Source organism: Coturnix japonica, unplaced genomic scaffold (assembly GCF_054131305.1).
Source record: "Coturnix japonica strain WE unplaced genomic scaffold, WE-NBRP24 Scf054, whole genome shotgun sequence".
NCBI lineage: Eukaryota > Metazoa > Chordata > Aves > Galliformes > Phasianidae > Coturnix > Coturnix japonica.
In genome coordinates this window covers 211,812-231,033 of record NW_028188957.1, presented here as the reverse complement: position 1 = coordinate 231,033, position 19,222 = coordinate 211,812, and the positions used below count along the sequence as shown (strand labels likewise).

The 19,222-nt window shown below is 52.7% G+C and overlaps 1 protein-coding gene across 1 annotated transcript in view; it reads left to right on the top strand.

Annotated features, from left to right (window-relative positions):
* TONSL (tonsoku like, DNA repair protein) overlaps positions 1–19,222 on the top strand; it is a 96,319-nt gene that overhangs the window by 33,910 nt on the left and 43,187 nt on the right. Inside the window, exons 11-14 of the mRNA XM_085533104.1 lie at positions 3,522–3,711; positions 8,071–8,135; positions 11,598–11,687; positions 13,072–13,144. Of these exons, the coding sequence (XP_085389230.1) occupies positions 3,522–3,711; positions 8,071–8,135; positions 11,598–11,687; positions 13,072–13,144 (418 nt within the window). The remainder of the gene's footprint in view (positions 1–3,521; positions 3,712–8,070; positions 8,136–11,597; positions 11,688–13,071; positions 13,145–19,222) is intronic.

Genomic DNA, 19,222 nt, shown 5'->3' with positions numbered 1-19,222 from the left:
TATTGGGGTCTATGGGGTCTATGGGGGGCTATGGGGTCTATGGGGTCTTATTGGGGTCTATGGGTTCTTATTGGGGTCTATGGGGGCTATGGGGTCTATGGGGTCTGTGGGGGCTATGGGGTCTTATGGGGGGCTATGGGGTCTTATTGGGGTCTATGGGGTCTATGGGGGGCTATGGGGTCTATGGGGTCTTATTGGGGTCTATGGGTTCTTATTGGGGTCTATGGGGGCTATGGGGTCTATGGGGTCTGTGGGGGCTATGGGGTCTTATGGGGGGCTATGGGGTCTTATTGGGGGCTATGGGGTCTATGGGGTCTTATTGGAATCTATGTGGTCTATGGGGTCTATGGGGGACTATGGGGTCTATGGGGTCTTATTGGGGTCTATGGGGGCTATGGGGTCTGTGGGGGCTCTGGGGTCTATGGGGTCTTATTGGGGTCTATGGGGTCTGTGGGGGCTATGGGGTGTTATGGGGGGCTATGGGGTCTATGGGGTCTTATTGGGGTCTATGGGGTCTATGGGGGCTATGGGGTCTATGGGGTCTGTGGGGGCTATGGGGTCTTATGGGGGGCTATGGGGTCTATGGGGGCTATGGGGTCTATGGGGTCTTATTGGGGTCTATGGAGTCTATGGGGGCTATGGGGTCTATGGGGGCTATGGGGTCTATGGTGGCTATGGGGTCTTATTGGGGTCTATGGGGTCTGTGGGGGCTATGGGGTCTTATTGGGGTCTATGGGGGCTATGGGGTCTATAGGGTCTATGGGGTTTTATGGGGTCTATGGGGTCTGGGTGGCTCTTATGGGGATCTATAGGGTCTATGGGAGCTATGGGGTGGGATATGGGGTTCTATGGGGTCTTATGGGGTTTGGGGGGGTCTATGGGTTCCTATGGGGTTTAAGGGAGGCTTATGGGGGCCTATGGGGTTTTATGGGATCTTATGGGGTTTTGTGGGGTCTTATGGGGGCTATAGGGGCCTATGGGATCTTATGGGGTCTTATGGGGTCCTATGGGAGCCTATGGCGTCCTATGGGGTCTTATGGGATTTGGGGGGATTTATGGGGTCTTATGGGGTCTATGGGGTCCTATAGGGTCTTATGGGCTTTGGGAGGGCTCTATGGGGTTTTAAGGGGTCTTATGGGGTCCTATGGGGTCTTATGGGGTCTATGGGGGCTATGGGGGGCTATTGGGTTATATGGGATTGTATGGGTTATATGGGATCTTATGGGGCCTACGGGGTTTTATGGGATCTTATGGGGTTTTATGGGGTCTTATGGGGTTTAAGGGGGGTTCTATGGGGTCTATGGTGGCCTATGGGGGGCTATGGGGGCCTATGGGGTCTTATAGGGGTCTATGGGGTTTGGGGGGGTTTTTTGGGGTCTTATGGGGTCTTATGGGGTGTTATGTGGTCTATGGCGTTATATGGGGGGTCTGTGGGGTTATATGGGGTTATATAGGGTTATATGGGGTTTAAGGGGGTCCTATAGGGTGGGATATGGGGTCTGTGGGGGTCAGTAGGGTGGGATATGGGGGGCTATGGGGTCTATGGGGGGCTATGGGTTCTTATGGGGTCTATGGGGTCTTATAAGGTTTTGGGGGGGATCTTATGGGGTTTTATGGGGTTTAAGGGAGGCTCTATGGGGGGCTATGGGGTCTATGGGGTTACATGGGATCTTATGGTGTCCTATGGGGATCTATGGGGGCTTATGGGGTATATGGGGTTATATGGGGTTATATGGGGTTATATGGGGTTATATGGGATCTTATGGGGTTTGGGGGGCTATGGGGTGGGATATGGGGTCTATGGGGGCTATGGGGGTCAATGGGGGGCTATGGGGTCAATGGGGGGCTATGGGGTCTGTGGGGGGCTATGGGGTTATATGGGATCTTATGGGGTCTTATGGGGTTTGGGGTTGGCTCTATGGGGTCGTATGGGGTTTAAGGGGGGCTTATGGGGTCAATGGGGGTCTATGGGGGCCTGTGGGGGGTTATGGGGTCTATGGGGGGGCTATGGGGTCTTATGGGGTTTGAGGGGGTCTATGGGGTCAGTGGGGGGTCTATAGGGTGGGATATGGGGGTTATGGGGGTCTATGGGGTCAATGGGGTCTTATGGGGTCCTATAGGGGTCTATGGGGGTCAATGGGGATCTATGGGGTGGTAATGAGGGTCAGTGGGGGTCTATGGGGTGTTATGGGGTCTTATGGGGTTTGGGGAGGCTCTATGGGGGGCTATGGGGTCCTATGGGGGTCTATGGGGTCTATGAGGGGCCATGGGGTTCTGTTGGGGTCCTATGGGATCATATGTGGTTTGGGGGGGCTCTATGGGGTCTTATGGGGTTTAGGGGGGGGTTTGGGTCCTGTGGGGGCTTATGGGGGGCTATGGGGTCCTATGGGGTCTTATGGGGTTCTATGGGGTCTTATGGGGTCTATGGGGTCTATGGGGGACTATGGGGTCTATGGGGTCTTATTGGGGTCTATGGGGGCTATGGGGTCTGTGGGGGCTCTGGGGTCTATGGGGTCTTATTGGGGTCTATGGGGTCTGTGGGGGCTATGGGGTCTTATGGGGGGCTATGGGGTCTATGGGGTCTTATTGGGGTCTATGGGGTCTATGGGGGCTATGGGGTCTATGGGGTCTGTGGGGGCTATGGGGTCTTATGGGGGGCTATGGGGTCTATGGGGGCTATGGGGTCTATGGGGTCTTATTGGGGTCTATGGAGTCTATGGGGGCTATGGGGTCTATGGGGGCTATGGGGTCTTATGGGGGGCTATGGGGTCTTATTGGGGTCTATGGGGTCTATGGGGGGCTATGGGGTCTATGGGGTCTTATTGGGGTCTATGGGGTCTTATTGGGGTCTATGGGGGCTATGGGGTCTATGGGGTCTGTGGGGGCTATGGGGTCTTATGGGGGGCTATGGGGTCTTATTGGGGGCTATGGGGTCTATGGGGTCTTATTGGAATCTATGTGGTCTATGGGGTCTATGGGGTCTATGGGGGACTATGGGGTCTATGGGGTCTTATTGGGGTCTATGGGGGCTATGGGTTCTATGGGGTCCTATGGGGTTTTATGGGATCTTATGGGGTTCTATGGGGTCTATGGGGTTCTATGGGGTCTTATGGGTTCTATGGGGTTCTATGGGGTCCTATGGGGTTTTATGGGGTCATATGGGGTTTTTGGGGTCTTATGGGGTTCTATGGGGTCCTATGGGTTCTATGGGGTCCTATGGGGTTTTATGGGATCTTATGGGGTTCTATGGGGTCTATGGGGTTTTATGGGGTCATATGGGGTTTTTGGGGTCTTATGGGGTTCTATGGGGTCTTATGAGGTTCTATGGGGTCTATGGGGTTCTATGGGGTCCTATGGGTTCTATGGGGTCCTATGGGGTTTTATGGGATCTTATGGGGTTCTATGGGGTCTATGGGGTTCTATGGGGTCTTATGGGTTCTATGGGGTTCTATGGGGTCCTATGGGGTTTTATGGGGTCATATGGGGTTTTTGGGGTCTTATGGGGTTCTTCTGCCCCACAGCGCCGGGCCCTTCGTCACCTGCAGGCCCTCCAGAAGAGCCGTGGGGCCGATAATGGGGCCGATAATGGGGCCGATAATGGGGCTGGTTATGGGGCCGATAATGGGGCCAGCAGTGAGGAGGAGGAAGAGGAGGATGAGGAAGATGAGGATGAAGGGGGGGAGAGCAGCGAAGTGGAGCTGTCAGAGAGCGGTGAGACCCTATAAGACCCTATAAGGGACTGATCCTATAAGACCCTATAAGGGGGGACCCTATAAGGGGGGACCCTATAAGACCCTATAAGGGGGGGACCCTATAAGGGGAGCGTGACCCTGTAAGGGGGGGACCCTATAAGGGGAGCGTGACCCTGTAAGGGGGGGACCCTATAAGACCCTATAAGGCCCTATAAGGGGGAGACCTTAAAAGACCCTATAAGGCTTTATAAGGGGGAGACTCTATAAGATCTTATAAGGCCCTATAAGGCCCTATAAGTAGGAGACCGTATAAGACCCTATAAGGCCCTATAAGGGGGAGACCTTATAAGGGGGGGACCCTATAAGACCTTATAAGGCCCTATAAGGGGGAGACCCTATAAGACCCTATAAGGCCCTATAAGGGGGAGACCTTATAAGGTGGGGACCCTATAAGACCCTATAAAGCCCTATAAGGGGGAGGGGGATGGTATGACCCTATAAGACCCTATGGCGATGGTACGACCCTATAAGGCCCTATAAGTGGGGGGGGACCTGATAAGGGGGGAGGGGGGGTCTATGGGGTCCTATGGGGTTTAAGGGGGGCTTATGGGATCTTTTGGGGTCTTATGGGGTCTTATGGGGTTTGGGGAGGGTCCTATGGGGACTTATGGGGTCTTATGGGGTCCTGTGGGGGCTTATGGGTCCTATAAGGCTCTATGGGTAGGGGGGCAACCCTATATGAGAGGGGGGTCCCTATAAGGGGAGGGGGCGACCCTATAAGTCCCTATAAGGGGGGGGACCCTATGAAACCCTATAAAGGGGGGGTGACCCTATAAGTGGGGGGACACCATATGGGGGGGGGAACCCTATAAGGACCCTTTAAGGGGGGGGGTGACCCTGTAAGGGGGATGAGGGGATGGTATAACCATATAACGCCCTATAAGACCCTATAAGGGGGAGACCCTATAAGTGGGGGGACCATATAAGGCCCTATAAGACCCTATAAGGGGGGGGGGGGGGAATGGTATGATCCTATAAGGCCCTATAAGGGAGGAGATGATCCTATAAGGGAAGGAGAAAAGCCTTATAAGGGGAGAGGACCCTATAAGGCCCTATAAGGGGGGGACCCTATAAGGGAGGAAACCCTATAAAGGGGAGGGGGACCCTATAATGCCTTATAACAGGGGACCCTATAAGGGGGGACCCAATAAGACCCTATAAGGCCCTATAAGGGAGAGACCCTATGAGACCCTATAAGGCCCTATAAGGGGGGACCCTATAAGACCCTATAAGGCCCTATAAGGGGAGTACCCTATAAGACCCCATAAGGCCCTATAAGGGGGAGACCCTATAAGACCCTATAAGGCCCTATAAGGGGGGTACCCTATAAGACCCCATAAGGCCCTATAAGGGGAGTACCCTATAAGACCCCATAAGGCCCTATAAGGGGGAGACCCTATGAGACCCTATAAGGCCCTATAAGGGGGGACCCTATAAGACCCTATAAGGCCCTATAAGGGGAGTACCCTATAAGACCCCATAAGGCCCTATAAGGGGAGTACCCTATAAGACCCCATAAGGCCCTATAAGGGGGAGACCCTATGAGACCCTATAAGGCCCTATAAGGGGGGACCCTATAAGACCCTATAAGGCCCTATAAGGGGAGTACCCTATAAGACCCCATAAGGCCCTATAAGGGGGAGACCCTATAAGACCCTATAAGGCCCTATAAGGGGGGACCCTATAAGACCCTATAAGGCCCTATAAGGGAGAGACCCTATAAGACCCCATAAGGCCCTATAAGGGGGAGACCCTATAAGACCCTATAAGGCCCTATAAGGGGGAGACCCTATAAGACCCTATAAGGCCCTATAAGGGGGAGACCCTATAAGACCCTATAAGGCCCTATAAGGGGGAGACCCTATAAGACCCCATAAGGCCCTATAAGGGGGAGACCCTATAAGACCCCATAAGGCCCTATAAGGGGAGTACCCTATAAGACCCCATAAGGCCCTATAAGGGGGAGACCCTATGAGACCCTATAAGGCCCTATAAGGGGGGACCCTATAAGACCCTATAAGGCCCTATAAGGGGAGTACCCTATAAGACCCCATAAGGCCCTATAAGGGGAGTACCCTATAAGACCCCATAAGGCCCTATAAGGGGGAGACCCTATGAGACCCTATAAGGCCCTATAAGGGGGGACCCTATAAGACCCTATAAGGCCCTATAAGGGGAGTACCCTATAAGACCCCATAAGGCCCTATAAGGGGGAGACCCTATAAGACCCTATAAGGCCCTATAAGGGGGGACCCTATAAGACCCTATAAGGCCCTATAAGGGAGAGACCCTATAAGACCCCATAAGGCCCTATAAGGGGGAGACCCTATAAGACCCTATAAGGCCCTATAAGGGGGAGACCCTATAAGACCCTATAAGGCCCTATAAGGGGGAGACCCTATAAGACCCTATAAGGCCCTATAAGGGGGAGACCCTATAAGACCCTATAAGGCCCTATAAGGGGAGTACCCTATAAGACCCTATAAGGCCCTATAAGGGGGAGACCCTATAAGGCCCTATAAGGGGGAGACCCTATAAGACCCTATAAGGCCCTATAAGGGGGGACCCTATAAGACCCTATAAGGCCCTATAAGGGGGGTACCCTATAAGACCCTATAAGGGGTGGGAAGACCCTATAAGACCTATGGGTGGGGGAGATCCTATAAGACCCTATGGGGATGGTACGACCCTATAAGGCCCTATAAGGAGGGGACACTATCAGACCCTATAAGGGGGGGGGGGGTGACCCTATAAGGCCCTATAAGGGGGGACCCTATAAGACCCTATAAGGCCCTATAAGGGGAGTACCCTATAAGACCCCATAAGGCCCTATAAGGGGGAGACCCTATAAGACCCTATAAGGCCCTATAAGGGGGGTACCCTATAAGGGGTGGGAAGACCCTATAAGACCTATGGGTGGGGGAGATCCTATAAGACCCTATGGGGATGGTACGACCCTATAAGGCCCTATAAGGAGGGGACACTATCAGACCCTATAAGGGCGTGGGGGTGACCCTATAAGGCCCTATAAGGGGGGACCCTATAAGACCCTATAAGGCCCTATAAGGGAGAGACCCTATGAGACCCTATAAGGCCCTATAAGGGGGGACCCTATAAGACCCTATAAGGCCCTATAACGGGAGTACCCTATAAGACCCCATAAGGCCCTATAAGGGGGAGACCCTATAAGACCCTATAAGGCCCTATAAGGGGGGTACCCTATAAGGGGTGGGAAGACCCTATAAGACCTATGGGTGGGGGAGATCCTATAAGACCCTATGGGGATGGTACGACCCTATAAGGCCCTATAAGGAGGGGACACTATCAGACCCTATAAGGGGGGGGGGGTGACCCTATAAGGCCCTATAAGGGGGGACCCTATAAGACCCTATAAGGCCCTATAAGGGGAGTACCCTATAAGACCCCATAAGGCCCTATAAGGGGGAGACCCTTTAAGACCCTATAAGGCCCTATAAGGGGAGTACCCTATAAGACCCCATAACGCCCTATAAGGGGGAGACCCTATAAGACCCTATAAGGCCCTATAAGGGGGGACCCTATAAGACCCTATAAGGCCCTATAAGGGGGGACCCTATAAGACCCTATAAGGCCCTATAAGGGGGGTACCCTATAAGACCCTATAAGGCCCTATAAGGGGGAGACCCTATAAGACCCTATAAGGCCCTATAAGGGGGGTACCCTATAAGGGGTGGGAAGACCCTATAAGACCTATGGGTGGGGGAGATCCTATAAGACCCTATGGGGATGGTACGACCCTATAAGGCCCTATAAGGAGGGGACACTATCAGACCCTATAAGGGGGGGGGGGTGACCCTATAAGGCCCTATAAGGGGGGACCCTATAAGACCCTATAAGGCCCTATAAGGGGAGTACCCTATAAGACCCCATAAGGCCCTATAAGGGGGAGACCCTTTAAGACCCTATAAGGCCCTATAAGGGGAGTACCCTATAAGACCCCATAACGCCCTATAAGGGGGAGACCCTATAAGACCCTATAAGGCCCTATAAGGGGGGACCCTATAAGACCCTATAAGGCCCTATAAGGGGGGACCCTATAAGACCCTATAAGGCCCTATAAGGGGGGTACCCTATAAGACCCTATAAGGGGTGGGAAGACCCTATAAGACCTATGGGTGGGGGAGATCCTATAAGACCCTATGGGGATGGTACGACCCTATAAGGCCCTATAAGGAGGGGACACTATCAGACCCTATAAGGGGGGGGGGGGTGACCCTATAAGGCCCTATAAGGGGGGACCCTATGGGGCGCTGTGACCCCATTGATTTCTATGTTACAGATGGGGACGAGGACGAGCTGGAGGGATACCCTAAAAGTGTGCCAGGGAGACGGAGACAATATAGGGTGAGAACCGGCCCCATAAGTGTGGGGCAGCCCCATAAGTGTCTATGGGGACCCATAAGTGTCTATAGGGACCCATAAGTGTCTATAGGGACCCATAAGTGTCTATTGGGCCCCATAAGTGTCTATAGGGACCCATAAGTGTGGGGTGGGACCCATAAGTGTCTATAGGGACCCATAAGTGTCTATAGGGACCCATAAGTGTGGGGTGGGACCCATAAGTGTCTATAGGGACCCATAAGTGTCTATAGGGCCCCATAAGTGTCTATGGGGACCCATAAGTGTCTATTGGGCCCCATAAGTGTCTATAGGGCCCCATAAGTGTCTATAGGGACCCATAAGTGTCTATAGGGACCCATAAGTGTCTATGGGGACCCATAAGTGTCTATAGGGCCCCATAAGTGTCTATGGGGACCCATAAGTGTCTATTGGGCCCCATAAGTGTCTATAGGGCCCCATAAGTGTCTATAGGGACCCATAAGTGTCTATAGGGACCCATAAGTGTCTATTGGGCCCCATAAGTGTCTATAGGGCCCCATAAGTGTCTATAGGGACCCATAAGTGTCTATTGGGCCCCATAAGTGTCTATAGGGCCCCATAAGTGTCTATAGGGACCCATAAGTGTCTATAGGGACCCATAAGTGTCTATTGGGACCCATAAGTGTCTATAGGGCCCCATAAGTGTCTATAGGGACCCATAAGTGTCTATAGGGACCCATAAGTGTCTATAGGGACCCATAAGTGTCTATTGGGCCCCATAAGTGTCTATAGGGCCCCATAAGTGTCTATGGGGACCCATAAGTGTCTATAGGGACCCATAAGTGTCTATTGGGCCCCACAAGTGTGGGTCAGCCCCATAGATGTGGGTCACCCCATAGATGTGGGTCACCCCATAGATGTGACTCAGCCCCATAGATGTGACTCAGCCCCATAGATGTGGGTCAGCCCCATAGATGTGGGTCAGCCCCATAGATGTGACTCAGCTCCATAGATGTGACTCAGCCCCATAGATGTGGGTCAGCCCCATAGATGTGACTCAGCCCCATAGATGTGGGTCACCCCATAGATGTGACTCAGCCCCATAGATGTGGGTCACCCCATAGATTTTGGTCAGCCCCATAGATGTGGGTCGCCCCATAGATGTGACTCAGCTCCATAGATGTGACTCAGCCCCATAGATGTGGGTCAGCCCCATAGATGTGACTCAGCCCCATAGATGTGGGTCAGCCCCACAGATGAGGGTCAGCCCTGGGTCAGTCAGCCCCATAGATGGTGGTCAGCCCCATAGATGGTGGTCAGCCCCATAGATGTGGCTCAGCCCATGGATAGGGGTCAGTCAGCCCCACTGATAGGGGTCAGCCCCATAGATTGTGGTCAACCCCATAGATGTGGGTCAGCACGGGGTCAGTCAGCCCCACAGATGTGGGTCACCCCATAGATGTGGGTCAGCCCCATAGATGTGGGTCACCCCATAGATGTGGGTCAGCCCCATAGATGTGACTCAGCCCCATAGATGTGGGTCACCCCATAGATGTGGGTCAGCCCCATAGATGTGGTCACCCCATAGATGTGGGTCAGCCCCATAGATGTGGGTCACCCCATAGATGTGGGTCACCCCATAGATGTGGGTCACCCCATAGATGTGACTCAGCCCCATAGATGTGGGTCACCCCATAGATTTTGGTCAGCCCCATAGATGTGGGTCAGCCCCATAGATGTGACTCAGCCCCATAGATCTGACTCAGCCCCATAGATGTGACTCAGCCCCATAGATGTGGGTCAGCCCCACAGATGAGGGTCAGCCCTGGGTCAGTCAGCCCCATAGATGGTGGTCAGCCCCATAGATGGTGGTCAGCCCCATAGATGTGGCTCAGCCCATGGATAGGGGTCAGTCAGCCCCACTGATAGGGGTCAGCCCCATAGATTGTGGTCAACCCCATAGATGTGGGTCAGCACGGGGTCAGTCAGCCCCACAGATGTGGGTCACCCCATAGATGTGGGTCAGCCCCATAGATGTGGGTCACCCCATAGATGTGGGTCACCCCATAGATGTGACTCAGCCCCATAGATGTGGGTCACCCCATAGATGTGGGTCAGCCCCATAGATGTGGGTCACCCCATAGATGTGGGTCAGCCCCATAGATGTGACCCAGCCCCACAGATGTGGGTCACCCCATAGATGTGACTCAGCTCCATAGATGTGACTCAGCCCCATAGATGTGGGTCAGCCCCACAGATGAGGGTCAGCCCTGGGTCAGTCAGCCCCATAGATGGTGGTCAGCCCCATAGATGGTGGTCAGCCCCATAGATGTGGCTCAGCCCATGGATAGGGGTCAGTCAGCCCCACTGATAGGGGTCAGCCCCATAGATTGTGGTCAACCCCATAGATGTGGGTCAGCACGGGGTCAGTCAGCCCCACAGATGTGGGTCACCCCATAGATGTGGGTCAGCCCCATAGATGTGGGTCACCCCATAGATGTGGGTCAGCCCCATAGATGTGACTCAGCCCCATAGATGTGGGTCACCCCATAGATGTGGGTCAGCCCCATAGATGTGGTCACCCCATAGATGTGGGTCAGCCCCATAGATGTGGGTCACCCCATAGATGTGGGTCACCCCATAGATGTGGGTCACCCCATAGATGTGACTCAGCCCCATAGATGTGGGTCACCCCATAGATTTTGGTCAGCCCCATAGATGTGGGTCAGCCCCATAGATGTGACTCAGCCCCATAGATCTGACTCAGCCCCATAGATGTGACTCAGCCCCATAGATGTGGGTCAGCCCCACAGATGAGGGTCAGCCCTGGGTCAGTCAGCCCCATAGATGGTGGTCAGCCCCATAGATGGTGGTCAGCCCCATAGATGTGGCTCAGCCCATGGATAGGGGTCAGTCAGCCCCACTGATAGGGGTCAGCCCCATAGATTGTGGTCAACCCCATAGATGTGGGTCAGCACGGGGTCAGTCAGCCCCACAGATGTGGGTCACCCCATAGATGTGGGTCAGCCCCATAGATGTGGGTCACCCCATAGATGTGGGTCACCCCATAGATGTGACTCAGCCCCATAGATGTGGGTCACCCCATAGATGTGGGTCAGCCCCATAGATGTGGGTCACCCCATAGATGTGGGTCAGCCCCATAGATGTGACCCAGCCCCACAGATGTGGGTCACCCCATAGATGTGACTCAGCCCCATAGATGTGGGTCAGCCCCATAGATGTGACTCAGCCCCATAGATGGTGGTCAGCCCCATAGATGGTGGTCAGCCCCATAGATGTGGCTCAGCCCATGGATAGGGGTCAGTCAGCCCCACTGATAGGGGTCAGCCCCATAGATGGTGGTCAGCCCCATAGATGTGGGTCAGCACGGGGTCAGTCAGCCCCACAGATGTGGGTCACCCCATAGATGTGGGTCAGCCCCATAGATGTGACTCAGCCCCATAGATGTGGGTCCATTTGTTGCAGTGGAACCGTCGCAATGAACGTGGGGAGACCCCCCTGCACCGAGCGTGTATCGAAGGGGACATTAATAGGGTCAGGGGGCTGCTGGGCAAGGTGAGCTATGGGGTGTATGGGGTTATATGGGGTATATGGGGTTATATGGGGTTATATGGGGTTCTATGGGGTTCTATGGGGGGATATGGGGTTATATGGGGGGATATGGGGTTATATGGGGTTCTATGGGGTTCTATGGGGTTATATGGGGGGATATGGGGGGATATGGGGTTATATGGGGTTCTATGGGGTTCTATGGGGTTATATGGGGTTCTATGGGGTTATATGGGGGGATATGGGGTTATATGGGGGGATATGGGGTTATATGGGGTTCTATGGGGTTATATGGGGTTATATGGGGGGATATGGGGGGATATGGGGTTATATGGGGGGATATGGGGTTATATGGGGTTATATGGGGTTATATGGGGTTATATGGGGGGATATGGGGTTATATGGGGTTATATGGGGTTATATGGGGTTATATGGGGGTATATGGGGTTATATGGGGGGATATGGGGTTATATGGGGTTCTATGGGGTTCTATGGGGTTATATGGGGTTCTATGGGGTTATATGGGGGGATATGGGGTTATATGGGGGGATATGGGGTTATATGGGGTTCTATGGGGTTATATGGGGTTATATGGGGGGATATGGGGGGATATGGGGTTATATGGGGTTATATGGGGTTATATGGGGGGATATGGGGTTATATGGGGGGATATGGGGTTATATGGGGGGATATGGGGTTCTATGGGGTTATATGGGGTTATATGGGGTTATATGGGGGGATATGGGGTTATATGGGGTTATATGGGGTTATATGGGATTATATGGGGGGATATGGGGTTATATGGGATCTTATGGGGCTATGGGGCAATATGGGACTATGGGGCTCAATGGAGGACTATGGGGCTATGGGGCACTATGGGGCTATGGGGGGCTATGGTGTAGAGGGGGGATATGGGGGCTATGGGGGAATATGGGGCTCAATGGGGGCTATGGGGCAGAGGGGGCCATGGGGTTGTGTGGGCTATGGGGGCTATGGAGCTATGGGGCACAATGGGGGCTATGGGGCAGATGGGGGCTATGGGGGGCTATGGGGCAGAGGGTCTCTATGGGGCAGGGGGGGCTCTAAGGGGCTCTATGGGGCAGGGGGGGCTCTATGGGGCACTATGGGGCTCTATGGGGCAGGGGGGGCTCTATGGGGCACTATGGGGCTCTATGGGGCAGGGGGGGCTCTATGGGGCACTATGGGGCAGGGGGGGCTCTATGGGGGCTATGGGGCACTATGGGGCAGGGGGGGCTCTATGGGGCACTATGGGGCTCTATGGGGAAGGGGGGGGCTATGGAGCTCAATGGGTGCCCCCCTTCATTAATTACCCCCCCCCTTCATTAATTACCCCCCCCATTAATTAATTCCCCCCCCATTAATTCTATAGGGCCACCCATTGAACCCCCGCGATTACTGCGGCTGGACCCCACTGCACGAGGCCTGTAACCACGGGCACCTGGGTACGGGGTGGGGACCCATATATAGGGTGGGACCCATATATAGGGTGGGGACCATATATAGGGTGGGACCCATATATAGGGTGGGGACCATATATAGGGTGGGATACCTATATATGGGGTGGGGGACCCATATATAGGGTGGGACCCATATATAGGGTGGGACCCATATATAGGGTGGGACCCATATATAGGGTGGGACCCATATATAGGGTGGGATACCTATATATGGGGTGGGGGACCCATATATAGGGTGGGACCCATATATAGGGTGGGACCCATATATAGGGTGGGACCCATATATAGGGTGGGATACCTATATATGGGGTGGGGGACCCATATATAGGGTGGGACCCATATATAGGGTGGGACCCATATATAGGGTGGGATACCTATATATGGGGTGGGGGACCTATATATGGGGTGGGACCCGTATATAGGGTGGGGACCCATATATAGGGTGGGGACCCATATATAGGGTGGGACCCATATATAGGGTGGGACCCATATATAGGGTGGGATACCTATATATGGGGTGGGGGACCCATATATAGGGTGGGACCCATATATAGGGTGGGACCCATATATAGGGTGGGGACCATATATAGGGTGGGACCCATATATAGGGTGGGGACCATATATAGGGTGGGATACCTATATATGGGGTGGGGGACCCATATATAGGGTGGGACCCATATATAGGGTGGGACCCATATATAGGGTGGGACCCATATATAGGGTGGGACCCATATATAGGGTGGGACCCATATATAGGGTGGGATACCTATATATGGGGTGGGGGACCCATATATAGGGTGGGACCCATATATAGGGTGGGACCCATATATAGGGTGGGACCCATATATAGGGTGGGATACCTATATATGGGGTGGGGGACCCATATATAGGGTGGGACCCATATATAGGGTGGGACCCATATATAGGGTGGGATACCTATATATGGGGTGGGGGACCCATATATAGGGTGGGACCCATATATAGGGTGGGACCCATATATAGGGTGGGATACCTATATATGGGGTGGGGGACCTATATATGGGGTGGGACCCGTATATAGGGTGGGGACCCATATATAGGGTGGGGACCCATATATAGGGTGGGACCCATATATAGGGTGGGACCCATATATAGGGTGGGATACCTATATATGGGGTGGGGGACCCATATATAGGGTGGGACCCATATATAGGGTGGGACCCATATATAGGGTGGGGACCCATATATAGGGTGGGGACCATATATAGGGTGGGACCCATATATAGGGTGGGACCCATATATAGGGTGGGGACCATATATAGGGTGGGACCCATATATAGGGTGGGGACCATATATAGGGTGGGACCCATATATAGGGTGGGACCCATATATAGGGTGGGACCCATATATAGGGTGGGACCCATATATAGGGTGGGACCCATATATAGGGTGGGATACCTATATATGGGGTGGGGGACCCATATATAGGGTGGGACCCATATATAGGGTGGGGACCCATATATAGGGTGGGACCCATATATAGGGTGGGACCCATATATAGGGTGGGATACCTATATATGGGGTGGGGGACCCATATATAGGGTGGGACCCATATATAGGGTGGGACCCATATATAGGGTGGGATACCTATATATGGGGTGGGGGACCCATATATAGGGTGGGACCCATATATAGGGTGGGACCCATATATAGGGTGGGATACCTATATATGGGGTGGGGGACCTATATATGGGGTGGGACCCGTATATAGGGTGGGGACCCATATATAGGGTGGGGACCCATATATAGGGTGGGACCCATATATAGGGTGGGACCCATATATAGGGTGGGATACCTATATATGGGGTGGGGGACCCATATATAGGGTGGGACCCATATATAGGGTGGGACCCATATATAGGGTGGGATACCTATATATGGGGTGGGGGACCTATATATGGGGTGGGACCCGTATATAGGGTGGGGACCCATATATAGGGTGGGGACCCATATATAGGGTGGGACCCATATATAGGGTGGGACCCATATATAGGGTGGGATACCTATATATGGGGTGGGGGACCCATATATAGGGTGGGACCCATATATAGGGTGGGACCCATATATAGGGTGGGGACCCATATATAGGGTGGGGACCATATATAGGGTGGGACCCATATATAGGGTGGGACCCATATATAGGGTGGGGACCATATATAGGGTGGGACCCATATATAGGGTGGGACCCATATATAGGGTGGGACCCATATATAGGGTGGGGACCCATATATAGGGTGGGACCCATATATAGGGTGGGACCCATATATAGGGTGGGACCCATATATAGGGTGGGGACCCATATATAGGGTGGGACCCATATATAGGGTGGGACCCATATATAGGGTGGGGACCCATATATAGGGTGGGACCCATATATAGGGTGGGGACCCATATATAGGGTGGGACCCATATATAGGGTGGGACCCATATATAGGGTGGGGACCCATATATAGGGTGGGACCCATATATAGGGTGGGACCCATATATAGGGTGGGACCCATATATAGGGTGGGGACCCATATATAGGGTGGGACCCATATATAGGGTGGGGACCCATATATAGGGTGGGACCCATATATAGGGTGGGACCCATATATAGGGTGGGGACCCATATATAGGGTGGGACCCATATATAGGGTGGGACCCATATATAGGGTGGGGACCATATATAGGGTGGGACCCATATATAGGGTGGGGACCATATATAGGGTGGGGACCATATATAGGGTGGGGACCCATATATAGGGTGGGACCCATATATAGGGTGGGGACCATATATAGGGTGGGGACCATATATAGGGTGGGGACCCATATATAGGGTGGGGACCATATATAGGGTGGGACCCATATATAGGGTGGGGACCATATATAGGGTGGGACCCATATATAGGGTGGGGACTCATATATAGGGTGGGACCCATATATAGGGTGGGGACCATATATGGGGTGGGGACCCATATATAGGGTGGGACCCATATATAGGGTGGGGACCCATATATAGGGTGGGACCCATATATAGGGTGGGACCCATATATAGGGTGGGATACCTATATATGGGTGGGGGACCTATATATGGGGTGGGGGACCTAATATATGGGGTGGGATACCTATATATGGGGTGGGACACCTAGGTATGGGGTGGGGGACCTATATATGGGGTGGGATACCGAGATATAGGGTTGTACCCATATATGGGGTGGGGGCACCTATATATGGGGGGCATTACCCCTATACCCCCCACCCCGCCCCCTAACCCCCTTATTTCCCCCTTATTTACCCCATTAACCCCCTATACACCCCCCTAACCTCCTATTTTCCCCCTTTATATCCCCCATTACCCCTATTTACCCCCTTATTACCCACCACCACCCTATATACCCCCCTGTCCCCTATTTACCCCATTATATCCCCCATTAACCCCTATTTACCCCCTAGTTACCCCCCTATTTACCCCCCTATCTCCCCATTAACCCCTATTTCCCCCCCTAACCCCATTATATACCCCCCTAACCCCCCATTAACCCTTATTACCCCCAATTAACCCCCCTAACTCCCCTATCTCCCCATTTACCCCCATTTAACCCCTATTTACCCCCCTAACCCCCTATTTCCCCTTTATATCCCCCATTAACCCCTATTTACCCCCTAACCCCCCTATTTACCCCCCTATCTCCCTTTTTTACCCCCCAAGCCCCCCATTAACCCCCTATTTACCCCATTACCCCCCTAACCCCTAATTACCTCCTAACCCCCTATTTACCCCTCTATCTCCCCATTTACCCCCCCATTTAACCCCTATATACCCCCCAAAACCCTATTTCCCCCTTTATATCCCCCATTAACCCCTATTTACCCCCTATTTACGCCCCTATCTCCCTATTTACCCTTCAACCTCCTAATTACCCCCCTATCTCCCTATTTACCCCCTATTTACCCCCCTATTCCCCTATTTACCCCCTATTTACCCCCCTATTCCCCTATTTACCCCCTATTTACCCCCCTATCCCCCTATTTACCCCCTATTTACCCCCCTATTCCCCCTATTTACCCCCTATTTACCCCCCTATTCCCCTATTTACCCCCTATTTACCCCCCTATTCCCCTATTTACCCCCTATTTACCCCCCTATCCCCCTATTTACCCCCTATTTACCCCCCTATTCCCTTATTTACCCCCTATTTACCCCCCTATCCCCCTATTTACCCCCTATTTACCCCCTATCCCCCTATTTTACCCCCTATTTACCCCCCTATTCCCCTATTTACCCCCTATTTACCCCCCTATTCCCCTATTTACCCCCTATTTACCCCCCTATCCCCCTATTTACCCCCTATTTACCCCCCTATCCCCCTATTTAACCCCCTATTTACCCCCCTATTCCCCTATTTACCCCCTATTTACCCCCCTATTCCCCTATTTACCCCCTATTTTACCCCCCTATTCCCCTATTTACCCCCTATTTACCCCCCTATTCCTTATTTACCCCCTATTTACCCCCCCTATCTCCCTATTTACCCCCTATTTACCCCCCTATTCCCTTATTTACCCCCTATTTACCCCCCTATTCCCTTATTTACCCCCTATTTACCCCCCTATTCCCTTATTTACCCCCTATTTACCCCCCTATTCCCTTATTTACCCCCTATTTACCCCCCTATTCCCCTATTTACCCCCTATTTACCCCCTATCCCCTATTTACCCCCTATTTACCCCCCTATTCCCCTATTTACCCCCTATTTACCCCCCTATCCCCCTATTTACCCCCTATTTACCCCCCTATCCCCCTATTTACCCCCTATTTACCCCCCTATTCCCCTATTTACCCCCTATTTACCCCCCTATTCCCTTATTTACTCCCTATTTACCCCCCTATTCCCTATTTACCCCCTATTTACCCCCTATTCCCTTATTTACACCCTATTTACCCCCCTATTCCCCTATTTACACCCTATTTACCCCCCTATTCCCCCTATTTACCCCCTATTTACCCCCTATTCCCTTATTTACCCCCTATTTACCCCCCTATCCCCCTATTTACCCCCTATTTACCCCCCTATTCCCCTATTTACCCCCTATTTACCCCCCTATCCCCTATTTACCCCCTATTTACCCCCCTATTTCCCCTATTTACCCCCTATTTACCCCCCTATCCCCCTATTTACCCCCTATTTACCCCCCTATTCCCTTATTTACCCCCTATTTACCCCCCTATTCCCCTATTTACCCCCTATTTACCCCCCTATTCCCTTATTTACCCCCTATTTACCCCCCTATCCCCTTATTTACCCCCTATTTACCCCCCTATTCCCCTATTTACCCCCTATTTACCCCCCTATTCCCTTATTTACCCCCTATTTACCCCCCTATTCCCCTATTTACCCCCTATTTACCCCCCTATCCCCCTATTTACCCCCTATTTACCCCCCTATCCCCCATTTACCCCTATTTACCCCCCTATTCCCCTATTTACCCCCTATTTACCCCCTATTCCCCTATTTACCCCCTATTTACCCCCCTATCCCCCTATTTACCCCCTATTTACCCCCCTATTCCCCTATTTACCCCCTATTTACCCCCCTATCCCCCTATTTACCCCCTATTTACCCCCCTATCCCCCTATTTACCCCCCTATCCCCCTATTTACCCCCCTAACCCTCCTTTTACCCCCCTATCTCCCCATTTACCCCCCTATTTACCCCTCTAACCCCCCTATATACCCCCCATATACCCCATATTAACCCTATACACCCCATAGACGTGGCTGAGCTCCTATTGGATCACGGTGCTGCCATAGACGATGCTGGGGGTCCGGGCTGTGAAGGGCTGACCCCATTGCACCCCCACCCCATTAATACCCCCCTATTAACCCCATTAACCCTATATACCCCATATCCACCCCATAGACGTGGTAGAGCTGCTGTTGGACCATGGAGCTGCCATAGACCTCCTTTATACCCCCCACCCCCCTTTATAACCCCATTACCCCACATTAACCCCTTATTACCACCCTAACCCCCTATATAC